The sequence below is a fragment of the Neovison vison genome, chromosome 5, assembly GCF_020171115.1.
Source record: "Neovison vison isolate M4711 chromosome 5, ASM_NN_V1, whole genome shotgun sequence".
NCBI lineage: Eukaryota > Metazoa > Chordata > Mammalia > Carnivora > Mustelidae > Neogale > Neogale vison.
Genome location: NC_058095.1, coordinates 38,249,671 through 38,261,893, shown reverse-complemented (window position 1 = coordinate 38,261,893; position 12,223 = coordinate 38,249,671). Strand labels below are relative to the sequence as shown.

General features: G+C 47.7%; 1 protein-coding gene across 3 annotated transcripts in view; it reads right to left on the bottom strand.

Annotated features, from left to right (window-relative positions):
- TEX14 (testis expressed 14, intercellular bridge forming factor) overlaps positions 1 to 12,223 on the bottom strand; it is a 95,733-nt gene that overhangs the window by 48,546 nt on the left and 34,964 nt on the right. For 2 of the 3 annotated variants that reach the window (XM_044248583.1, XM_044248584.1), the window contains exons 3-8: positions 10,079 to 10,244; positions 9,497 to 9,633; positions 5,835 to 5,916; positions 4,627 to 4,757; positions 3,370 to 3,483; positions 2,243 to 2,366 (exon numbers count right to left, since the gene is read on the bottom strand). In XM_044248583.1, coding sequence (XP_044104518.1) covers positions 2,243 to 2,366; positions 3,370 to 3,483; positions 4,627 to 4,757; positions 5,835 to 5,916; positions 9,497 to 9,633; positions 10,079 to 10,244 — 754 coding nt within the window. Of the gene's footprint in view, positions 1 to 2,242; positions 2,367 to 3,369; positions 3,484 to 4,626; positions 4,775 to 5,833; positions 5,917 to 9,496; positions 9,634 to 10,078; positions 10,245 to 12,223 lie in introns of all 3 variants that reach the window. The other variant, XM_044248582.1, reaches the window with a different exon arrangement.

The following is a 12,223-nucleotide window of genomic DNA, read 5'->3' as shown; positions in this document are numbered from 1 at the left end:
ATACTTTTTGACTTATTTTATAACTATTAAGCTTGTACCTCTTAATCCCCTTCACATATTTTGCCCATTCCCTACCTTCTGCCCTTCTGGCAACCATGAGTTTGGTTTCAGTATTTATGAGTCTGTTTTTATTTTTTTTTTTAAGATTTTATTTATTTGACAGAGATCACAAGTAGGCAGAGCAGCAGGCAGAGAGGGGGAAGCAGGCTTCCTGCTGAGCAGACAGCCTGTTGCGGGGCTCGATCCCAGGGACCCTGAGATCATGACCTGGGCCAAAGGCAGAGGCCTAACCCACTGAGCCACGAAACGCCTCTGAATTGGTATTTTTATTTTCTTTTTTTGTTAAAGATTTTATTTATTTATTTGAGAGAGAGCGAGCCCGAGCAGGGGAAGGGGCAGGCAGAGGGAGAAGCAGACTCCCCGCTGAGCAGGGAGCCTAACATGGAACTCAATCGCAGCACCCTGCGATCATGACCTGAGGCAAAGGAAGATGCCTAACTAACTGTCACCCAGATACCCTGGCATTTTCGTTTTCTTTGCATAAATACCTAGTAATGGAATTGCTAGATCATATAGCAGTCCTATTTTTAATTTCCTCAGAAACCTCAATTCTATTTTCCAGTGGTTCCACCATTTACATGCCCACCAACAGTGCAGAAGGGTTCCTTTTTCTCCATATCCTCACCAACACTTACTTATTGTCTTTCCGATTCTAGCCATTCTGTCCGGTGTGAGGTGGTATCTCACTGCGGTTTTAATGTGCATGTCCCAAATGATAAGAGATGTTGAACATCCTCTCATGTGTCTGTCTGCCAGCTGTATGTCTTCTTCGGAAAAATGTCTATTGAGGTCCTCTGTCCATTTTAATGGGATTATTTAGCTCTTTTTCTAGTCAGTTGTGTTAAGTTCTTTATGTATTTTGGATATTAACTCCTTATCAGATATTTCCCTTGCAAATATCTTCTTCCATTTAGTCAGATGCCTTTTTGTTTTGCTGATGGTTTCCATGGCTGTACAAAACCTTTTTATTTTGGTGTAGTTCCAATAGTTTATTTTTGCTTTGGTTTTCCTTGCCTGAGGAGACATATCCTTAAATATGTTGCTAAGGCCCATACCCAAGAGATTATTACTACCCATCATTTCTTTTAGGAGTTTGACGGTTTCAAGGCTCACATTTAGGTCTGTAATCCATTTTGAGTTTATTTTTGTGTATGGTGTAACAAAGTGGTCCAGTTCCATTCTTCTGCATATGGCTGTCCAATTTTCCCAACAACATTTGATAAAGAGACTGCCTTTTCCCCATTGTATGTTCCTGCCTCCTTTGATGCACATTAACTGACCAGATAAGCATGGGTTTATTTCTGGACCCTCTATACTGTTCCCCAGAGAAATGGCATTTTCAGGTAATGCCTTCATCAAATGACAAGAGACAAAAAGGGACGGGAGGGAAGGAGAGATAACACTAATAGGAAGCGCTCAGGCAGGAGGAATGGCTAGCCATTTGGGGGTAAGGCCTTTCCTGGAGGGTCTCTTCTCACTCCTGCCCACAGTCTGTAGAACAAAGTGATGGAGAAAGAAAAGCAAATGCTTCAGGACCTCTCTGAAGCCCACCTCAGGCCAAAGCACACTTCCTAGGGAGTCTGTGGGCCCTGAACAATCTTCCCACAAGAAAATTTGAAAAGTGAAAAGGAGTGACTCAGATGTGTATATAAACAAACCCCTTTCTACAGTAAAGGTCAGGAAAGGCACAAGTGAAAATACAGGGAATTAAACCAGGGGTTGGCGCATCTTTGGTGGCTCAGTTGATTAAGCTGCTGCCTTCTGCTCAGGTCAATGTGGTAAGCCTGCTTCTTCTCCCTCTGCCTGCTGCTCCCTCTGCTTGTGCACATGTACTCTCTTTCGTCAAATAAATAAATAATATCTGAAAGAAAGAAAGCCAGCCAGCCAGCCACAGGCCACTTGATTACAGTTAGCTAGAAATGCATCTGTTTGTTTCCTGGTTCCATTGAGCTCTTAGAGGTCCGATGAAAAAACAGGACAGACAACAATAAAACACTAGTTCCAACCAGGTGCTTATCAGCTGTAAAGGGTGGATATATAGCCCTAGAAAGTAAAGAATTAGGACATTTATTTTCCCTGCAAACAAAAATGGAAACTTCACTGCTGGGGTAGGGGGAAGAGGGCAGTGGGGAGAAGTGGGGAGGGCAGCAAGGGGAGGAAACGCTCAGAAGCAGCCGCTTACCCGTTCATGGAGGACACTGAACAGTGTGCCGACCGTGACGCGCTCATACACAAGGCGGGTCTTCTCCAGGTCCTGGGACAGGCACACGGCCATCAGCTGCAGCAGGTGGGGGTGTCGGAGCTTGCTACAAAACAAAAGCAGCTTCAGATGTGGCTGAAAAAGGAAAAATGAGGGTTTGCCTTCCTTCTAGGCCCCTTGAACACATTCTAAACACACAGCATTTGTACATTATGTCTTTCTAAGAAAACAGGATGGATGGGGGGATGGGAGTAGGGAGATCTATGGCCTCTCATCGGTAACGACAATGCCAATGTCACCAAGAGCTACTGACCAAGGCACCCCATGTACATCATTCACATCCTAGCAACCCCCTGTAAGAAACAGATCATTATACTCATTTTTGAGATAAAGAAACCTAGGTCAGAGAGCTGTCAGGGACTTCCCCTAGGTCACAGACCCCTCAGTCTCAGGGCAAAGTCCACACAGTGTACATGTGTTTTTCCAGCTTCCTTACAGTGACTTCCCAAGAGGAAGAGGCTGGCCTCTGACACGCCACTCGCAGGGGTTGAGTGGTCTACTCAAGGAACCCGATCCATTCACTCAGCAGTCCTGGACTGAAACCATGAACCAAGATCCTGCCTCAGCAAGAGCTGAAGGGCTAACCCTGGAGCCACAGGAAGCACAGGGCACTAGGGTACACCCCCGAGCATGTTCTCAGTGGCAGAGACTCAGTTCCTCCGTTGTGTGGATCTCATGCACAGCCACGGTCTATGAAGACAGGACTGTGCATGCTTTCCTGATGAGCACAAGGCCAGAAAGGAGAAGGGCCTTGGGGGGCTGCTGGATGGGAGGCTGGACCATCAGAGACACAGGTTATGGAAGTGAATCAGTTAACAGAATTAAGCCACTCATTACCACTATCCCCACCACTCAAGCTACCCCTTAATTCCACCTTCTCTCTCTTGGTAGCCTTTGCAATCAAATAACCCATTCCAACAGTCAGGAAATACTGAGGCTGAGGGGGGCTGATCTCCACACCCCAGGGACAGTACTGTATAGCCCTGAACTTGGGTCTGTAAAGAGAGACCTGGACTGTAATGCACCAGGCCTCTGGACTTCCTTCTCACCTGCTATGCTCCTGCTCCGCAATTAACAAGTCAGCCAGCCTAAGCCTGCTGCAGTGAGGGTGGGTGGGGAGATTCAGCTCCTTCACTGTGACCCTGCTCCCATTCCACACCAGGCTGCAAGGACAAGGGAAAGCGTGAGCAGCAGGGAGTGAGCTGCTCTCCCAGCCAAAGACCAGAGAAGTGGTGTTACACAGAATCTATAAAGCAGCCCCCACCCCCGCGCCCTTGAGTCCTCCCTCCCCCTCCTCTCATACTCCAACCCCCATATCCTAAAGCACCCTGGGGAACTTAGTATAGGTGGCAAGAAGTCACTGAAGAATTCAAGGGCAGGAGTGACTCGATCAGGTCTGCATCTTAGAAAGACAACAGCACCAGCAGTGTGGGGAATGGTAGGAAGGGGTGTCAGGGAATGGAGGGACTGGCTAGGAGGCCAGTCTGGATGAAGGGTGCTGATGACTTGGACAAAGACCACAGCAATAGGACAGAAATGAAGGGACCTGGCTACAAATCTGTGGCAAAGGCAGGAAACAAAGGGTGTAGGGGACAGAGGGCCTCAGGAGGCCAGCAGAGGCCTGTTCAGAAGGGTGTTTCTTTGAGGCATGGAGGAACCATCCAGGATCAAGGAGGGCAACAAACCTGGGGCATGACAACTCTTAGGACCCTGCAGGGGCCAGGTCTCTGGGGACCGAAAATACCCCAAGGACTTCTATCATAGCCAAATTCCATTAATGCTGCCCCTGCAGCAGCTGGCTGCTGAGAACTACAGCTGATGCCTGTTCCGATTCCACGGAAGCCTCAATCAATACCCTCTGACCTATATCAGAGGCCGGACAGTCACCATTAAGCTGCCTCAAACTCTTTAGAAAACAGAAAGTTTAGAACAGCATCATGAGTAATCCTTTAGAGTAGCTGTTCTCAATGGAGAGGGGGTGGAATCTAGCAATGTCTCTAGACACTCTGGTTGTCACAGTCCTAACTGCGAGGGAAGGGGGTCACTGGAGGTTGCTGCTGGCATCTAATGAGTAGAAACCAGAGATGCTGTTAAACCTCCTACAAGGCACAGGACAGCCCCCAATGACAAAGGGTACCGGCTAAAATTACATCAGTAGTGTCCAGGTTGAGAAACCCTGATTTAGACATCTGTTCTTCATGTTTCCTTGTGTTGGAGGAGAAAGCCTCCACACATAAAGGAGTCACGTGAAGCCCACCCTTCCTGTGGGACTACGTCAGACCTCCCACAGGCCAGCTGCTGCTCACTTGGTCATGACCATGTAGGGGCCACTGAAGAAAGAGAAAGTAGGCTCATCATCAGCTTGAATCACTTCCTTTTCTCCAATTACTGGGAGAGATCCTAGGTAGGCCAGCTGTGCTCCCCCTGTGAGATAAAACTGAAAGCAGAGCACAGGTTCAAATCAAGGGGAGAGAAGAGGAAAAGTAAAATGCCCCAAGAATCTTGTCAGCCAGCCAAAAATAACAATATCTGCTACTGACCAACCTGCTGAACTCCCCCATGCCCTGGACACTATTCTTTAATTTGTGCTCTCTTTAATCTGCCTAGAACCCCTGCAAGGTTATAATATTCCTTGTCTTTCATTAGTGAGGAAACCAAGGCTCATGAAAAGAGGTCAGACACCTGCCTAAAGTTCTAGGTTGAGGTTCAGGCCCCCACAGAACCCAGGCCAAAACACAACAAAAGTTGACACTCCTCCTTCCCCTCCCTACCAAGGCTTCCTTAGCACAACCAACAGATGCAGGGCTAGAGACTAAAATATCAGCAAGCAGCACCCAAGACCCCCAGCCACATGTCCAAATGTCTCTCTTTGTTGAGCAGAACCAAGAACCCAAAAGATACTATTTTCCCTCAAAATATTTCTCAGTTTAAAATCTCAATTCCTTAAAGGCATTCCAACAAAAACTTATGGAGGGCCAGTCTATGGAGGGTCGATCACAGAGAAGACTGGGGGTGGGGCGGTGTGGAGAGGTGTTGAGCGAGGTGCCTAGCTGGCTCAGTCGGAAGAGCTCATGGGGGTGACTCCTTATCTCTTGGAATCTTGATCTCTTGCTCTCAGGCTCCTGAGTTCAAGCCCCACACTGGGTGTAGAGATTACTTAAATACATAAATAAACTTCAACACACACACACACACACACACACAAGAACCCAGGGGTCAGTAGAGGTCTCTGCTCCTCTTCAAGGAGACACGTCTGGGGCCCTCATTGGGAATTAAAGGAACATTTTCTAAACTCTCCAAATGTAGCCCAAGGTCATTCAAGGAAAAATTTCAGGGCTTTCTCCATTTTTCAGTCAGACAGGAACACTGAGGGGTCTCTGCCCTGCAGAAGAGAACGACTTCTCCAGAGGGGATATGGAAGAGCTGCACAAAGCGGGGAAATGGGGCCAGAGCCAGGGCCAGGGGGCTCTCCAGTTGGCCCCCAAAATGCTGGGTGTCCACAGCAACCTCTTACCTTCCCAAAGCCAAAGCTGTAGATATTCTGTGCAGAAATGACTCCAGCTTTAAGCAGTCGATTAGGAGAGCCATTAGGGTTTCTAGAAATAGTTTTAAATGAAGAAAATTTAAGAGTTAACCACCTATATCCAGAGGAAAAAGCTGAACCAAGCTATGAGAATGTGTAGTTGATTTTGTCTTGACTACTTGACTTTTTATCCTGGAACTACAGATGATATAATAGCCAGTCTGTGAGCGGGCCCTGTGATTTCTACCTCCTGGTAATCCTGCCTTTCTGGTCAGATAGGGCAGACCTGTTAGCCCAACTAGACACTGAAGAAATGACAGACTGGTTGAATTCCAAGACGAAATCCATCCGGGCTTCTGTTCTTTTTTTTTTTTTTTTTTTAAGATTTTATTTATTTATTTGACAGACAGAGATCACAAATAGGCAGAGAGGCAGGCAGAGAGAGAGGGGGAAGCAGGCTCCCCGCCAAGCAGAGAGTCTGATGCGGGGCTCGATCTCAGGACCCTGAGATCATGACCTGAGCTGAAGGCAGAGGCTTAACCCACTGAGCCATCCAGGTGCCCCCGGGCTTCTGTTCTAAAGATGCTCTGATTACTTGCTCTACAGGAGACCAGCTGCCATGTTGTGAGGACATTCCAGTAGCCTGTGGAGAAGCCCAACACTCTGGCCCAATCTGTCAGCCGTGTGACTATGCCATCTTGGAACTGGATCCTCCAGACCCAGTCAAACCTTCAGATGATAAAGCCCCACCTGACATCTTGACTACAACTTTGTAAGAAATCCTGAGCCAGATCCATACAGCTAAGGCATTCCCTGAGTCCTGACACACAGAAAGTGCATGAGATACAAATGTTTATTGCTATTTGAAACTGCTAAGTTTCGGGAGGTTGGGGTGGATTCATTATGCAGCAGTAGATAATGAATTCAGATAGTCAAAGCTGGAAAAAATCAAAAGATATCTTATCCAACTTTTATTTTTATAGATGGGACAAATGAAGCCCAGAGAAGGGGGAACCTGCTGGTCTGGGGTCATAGAGAAGCAGGAGGGATGAGACCCTGATGCTGCTCATTCCAGCCACTGCTCTTCCCGCGTATCAAACCCAAACCACCACCTGCACACTGGGACCCCCATTAACTAAAGGTGTCTTAAGAGGAGTGGCTTACATTTCTTTCACTCCCAGAGGCTGACACAGAGCCATGCATGTAGCACTTGCTCAGTTAATGCTTTCTGATGCAGCAGTTTGGGCTCAGACTGAAGGACAAAACATTCTGCTACTGCTGGAGCAAATGACAAAGGAGCTGCGGGTGACAGCGTGTACTCATCCTTACCCCACACGAGCTCTGTGAGGCTCCATGTGCCCACTTTTCATGAGCTATCCCTTCTGCACTTTAAGCTGCTATAAAGTTTAAGTGAAGATCCAGGGGACAGCCAACTGCCTCCTGCGCAGGGGCACAGATTTTGAGGTGGCAGAAGGGCAGGACACCCCACTGACATGGCTCCCCCTGCCCAGCTGGGGCCCCCTGGCTGTGTGAGTGACTCTTCAGAGGGTATGAGCTCTGTTGAAGTAGAGGAGCTGGCAGTTCCCCAGTGGGGACCCAGGCAACAACTGCACTCAGACCAACCCCATTTCTTGCTCTTTTACCTAAATTCCTCAGGCCATGTCTATGTAAGCGAACTCAGCTAGGTGGGGGGAGAAAAAAGACTACGTTTATTCACAAACATCCAACCACCTGTCCTTCTCAATTCGTGTTTTTCTTTGCCCCAGCCAGGCTCTGTGTAAACACATACCTGTGAGGAATCTTACCTGACATGGCCCCACTCAGATCTGAGAGGCCATTTCTTATCTCACCGACTCAGGTGGTTTCTTTACATTAAAAAAGGGGGAATGTGTGTACTTCCACTCCCATTAGGCACTCTGAGGTCCAACCCCATAAAACGAATATTTCATCTAACTATAAAGTAGATGCTACATCTAGATTAGCTAAATTAACTGAAGTTGTTTCTCAATACTTTATTTTGATTTTCCTTGAGGCTGGTGCACATTCCAACAAGCAGTGAAGGGCTGGTAGTGAGTAACACAGACATGGGTCTTGCCCTCTTGGTGTTGTAGAACTGTATAATATTTCTGGTCATGAGAGACTCTGTTTTGAAGCTCCATCTTCCTTTCTAACTAATGAACTCCAGGAGCAACAATGGTTTTACAAGCAGTTGCCCATAAGACTCAACAGAACAACTGGCATTCACACCATAAAACTGTTGGTATGAACTTTAACACAGAATAGTTAACAAATGCCTATAAAGGGCAGTTTCATTTGACAATATCAATAAAGCAGAGAGTAATCAGAAACAGCTCAAGCAGTTAGCACCAGTTAACAGGGTTTTTTTTCTCTCTTCTTTATCTGTTATATAATCACCACCTCCTTCTTCTTTCTCATAAATAAGGCTCACTTTCCCCCATTTTTCTGCTTGCTACCAGAATCTGTGCTTCCTGAATCTGTGCTTCCTGTGCAATTCTGACACCCCTAAATAAAAGGCCTTTGTCTCTTGTTCAGTTTCACCTCCTTTTCTTAGTTGGCAGTGTTCAGTCTTATTAGAAACGGGCAAGAACATATAGAAATAAAATCATTACAAACTGGGACAAGTCTCTCCAAACTCTGAATGAGGGAGCTCCACACAAAGGGGAGTAAGCAAGGGCCGGCAAAGAGGTGGCAGGAGTTGGACCCAGTAGGGCCTCCAGGATCAGATAAGGGATTTGGGAGTTTATCCTGATAGGTACAGAGAATGCCTTAAAGTGTTTTTAGCAGAGAGTGGCACAACTCCATTTCCATTTTTAAAAGGTTGTTCTAGAAGGTGACCCACAAGAGTGCCAGAAGGAGCAGTTAGGAGTAACTACTCCTCAAGGGAATTAACTTAGCTTTCCTGAGAAGCAATATCCAGCTCATAGGAAGAAAACCAGACTTATTCAGGGAAGGACAGGAAGAGCGAGCCTGTGAAGGTGTGACAAGTCTAGCAACCCTGATTACAGAAAGTAATGTCATCAGAGAAAATCAAAATGGAAAGGATACCATGAGTACAAACCCCAAGTCAACAAAGCCCTAAGAATTTAAAAGAACTAGGTAGTTGAGCATGGAAAGAAGCCTGAGGCCCTCCCCCTGCAGCTGTGATGGGGGCACGGAGGCTGCCCACCCCGCTAGCATCAGATCTCTCACACTGGCTTAAAACAGTTTGAGGAAGGTAAGTTAAGCATTCGTGTTCTTTTGCTATCTTAGGAATAAAGGAGCATTATTTCCACGGTTTGGGAGATGACACAAAAGCCAGTTGGCTGCTCTGCTGAGAAGGAATTTTCTGCTGGGCTCCTCAGACCTGCAAATTTCTTTTTTTGCTAGCCACTAACCACAGGGTGGCTCCCACTAGAGCCCAGACCACTCTCCCCCGACCCCACATTCCTGCATGGGTGCAGGGCAGCAGAAGGTGCTCCTCTGGATGCTACTGCAGGGGCCAAGGCCTCTCTGTCGGAGCTCACCACTTAGAGTGGGCCAGATGCCAGACAAGACCTCATATGGAGGGAAGCTTGGTGGTCCACATTGCAGGGCTCCTACAAGGAAGGCTGGGGTGACACCAAATATTGCACACTGTTCAAGGCAGCACTTACCCCTGTATGAGACCACCAAACCGGGGCGGGCCGCAGATGAGCCGCTGCGGGGAGTCGATCTTCTTCAGGAGGTCACAGGAGAAACCCTGTATGATGGCTTGCATGTGCGAGGCACAGCGCTGCATGAACTCCACCATCTGCAACACGCCGTGAAGATGTTCAATGCTGGAGCGAACTAAGAGCTACCCTGACCTTCAGTGGACCTGGGACAGTCTGACCTGAATGATCTGAGGAGCCAGGAGTCCCTGACAGGGAAATCTCTGCAAAGGGTAGGGCCCGGGTGATTTTTTACGGGAATGGAACGTTTCCAGGGAGGGGATTTGGCAATAATTTCCTCCAACTCCCTGGTTCCTCAAAAAGTTCTCCCTCCTCACTGAATGGATGATCAAAAAGATTCACTAGATTTACCTGAGAGTTTATAGCTGGTTAACTTGCTTCAATCCAGGCCTGTGTATCCAGTGCCATTAGGCAAGGCCACTGTAAGCCCTGTGCTGTCCCCAGGATCAGCTCCTCCCCGCTCCCTGGGCTCCTGATTCCTAGCTCAGTGCTCTGCCTTGGCTGTGGTTACAGAGCGGGTCTCACCGCGGTGCTGCGCTCCTTCCCAGATGTCAGAGCCCAAGTCTGCGGGTTTCGACCCTTCTCATCATGGAGTCGAAGATCACCCCCTGCATCCAGCAGTTTGCTGAGGATCCACTGATTGCCTGAAAATGCTGCTGCGTGAACAGGAGTACTTCCATCAAAGCAGCGGCTGGAAGGGGAGGTGCTCGTATCAGTGTCTGTAATCTCCTCCCTTCCACAGAACGGGGTGGGGGATTCGAGGGCTGACACAAGGCTCCCTTTCTACAAAGGCAACCTTTGGGAGGAGGATTATAATACCATTTGCGAGGCTATGCCAATAGGAGCTTTATACACACCCCCTTTTTCCACCCTTACCTTTCTAGGTGGTATCCACCTTCGAGGTGGTATCATGTTCCAAATAACAGATAAGAAAACAAAAGGGCAAAGCTGAGATACACACCCAGGTATGGGTCTCGTTCTAAATCTGGTGTTCCTTTTCCCATTGTCCCTTGGTATTAGCTGCTCTGAAACAATTTTCTTCATGTCTGTAGTGTCCTGAAGTCAGGGTGGTGAAGCACATCCTAACCAGAGATCAATCCTCTCAAGTGAGAATGTCTCTATCTCCCAATCCTATGGTAGAGGCCTGCAAAACCCTGATGCCAGCAATCTGATTAAGAATCTACAACTCAGGGATGCCTGGGTGGCTCAGTTGGTTAAGTGTCTGCCTTCTGCTCAGGTTATGATCCCAGGGTCCTGGGATGGAGCCCTGCACAGGAACTCCCTGTTCAGTGGGGGAGTCTGATTCTCCCTCTCCCACTCCCCCTGCTTGTGCTTTCTCTCAAATAAATAAATAAAATCTTATTAAAAAAAGAAGAAGAAGAATCTACAACTCAGGGGTGCCTGATTGACTCAGTCAGTAGAGCACATGACCCCTGATCTTGGGGTTGTAAGTTCAAGTGCTGTGCTGGGCGTAGAGCCTACTTTAAAAAAAAATTGGGGGCGCCTGAATGGCTCAGTGGGTTAAGCCTCTGCATTCGGCTCAGGTCATGCGTGATCTCAGGATCATGGGATAGAGCCCTGCATCGAACTCTCTACTCAGCGGGGAGCCTGTTTCTCCCTCTCTCTCTCTCTCTGCCTGCCTCTCTGCCTACCTCTGATCTCTCACTCTGTGTCAAAAAAAAAAAAAAAGTTTTAAGAAGTAATTAATTAATAGATAATATGTAACATTTGGGAGATTTCTCACTAAAAATTGGGATTCTCAGGGTCACGCTGGCTCAGTCAGTTCAGCATCTGCCTTTAGCTCAGGTCATGATCTCAGGGTCCTGGGATCAAGCCCCCATGTTGGGCTCCCTGCTCGGTGGGCAGCCTCCTTCTCCCTCTCCATCTGCCTCTTCCCGCCAGCTCACTCTCTCAAACAAATATATTAAAATCTTTTTTTAAAAAGATTTTATTTAGGGACGCCTGGGTGGCTCAGTTGGTTAAGCCGCTGCCCTCGGCTCAGGTCATGATTCCAGGGTCCTGGGATCAAGTCCCACATCGGGCTCCTTGCTCAGCGGGAGCCTACTTCTCCGTCTGCCTCTGCCTGCCACTCTGTCTGCCTGTGCTCACTCTGACAAATAAATAAATAAAAATCTTAAAAAAAAAAAAAAAGATTTTATTTATTTATTTGACAGACATAGATCACAAGTAGGCAGAGAGGCAGGCAGAGAGAGAAGGAGAAGCAGGCTTCCCACTGAGCAGAGAGCCTGACGCAGGGCTCGATCCCAGGACCCTGAGACTATGACCTGAGCAAAGGCAGAGACTTAACCCACTGAGCCACTCAGGTGCCCCACAAATATATAAAATCTTTAATTAAAAAAAATTGGGGGGGCACCTGGGTGGCTCAGTGGGCTAAAGCCTCTGCCTTCAGCTCAGGTCATGATCCTAGGGTCCTGGGATCAAGCCCCACATCCGGCTCTCTGCTCAGCAGGGAACCTGCTTCCTCCTCTCTCTCTCTGTCTGCCTCTCCGCCTACTTGTGATCTCTGTCGGTTAAATAAATAAAATCTTTAAAAAAAAAAAATTGGGGATTTTCAGCCTCTTGGAAATTTAGAAGATCTGGCCTTCCTGGCTCCCTTTCTTACCCAGGAGCAACAAATGCCTAACCCTTCTTAGAGAGAACCTGTGCTCA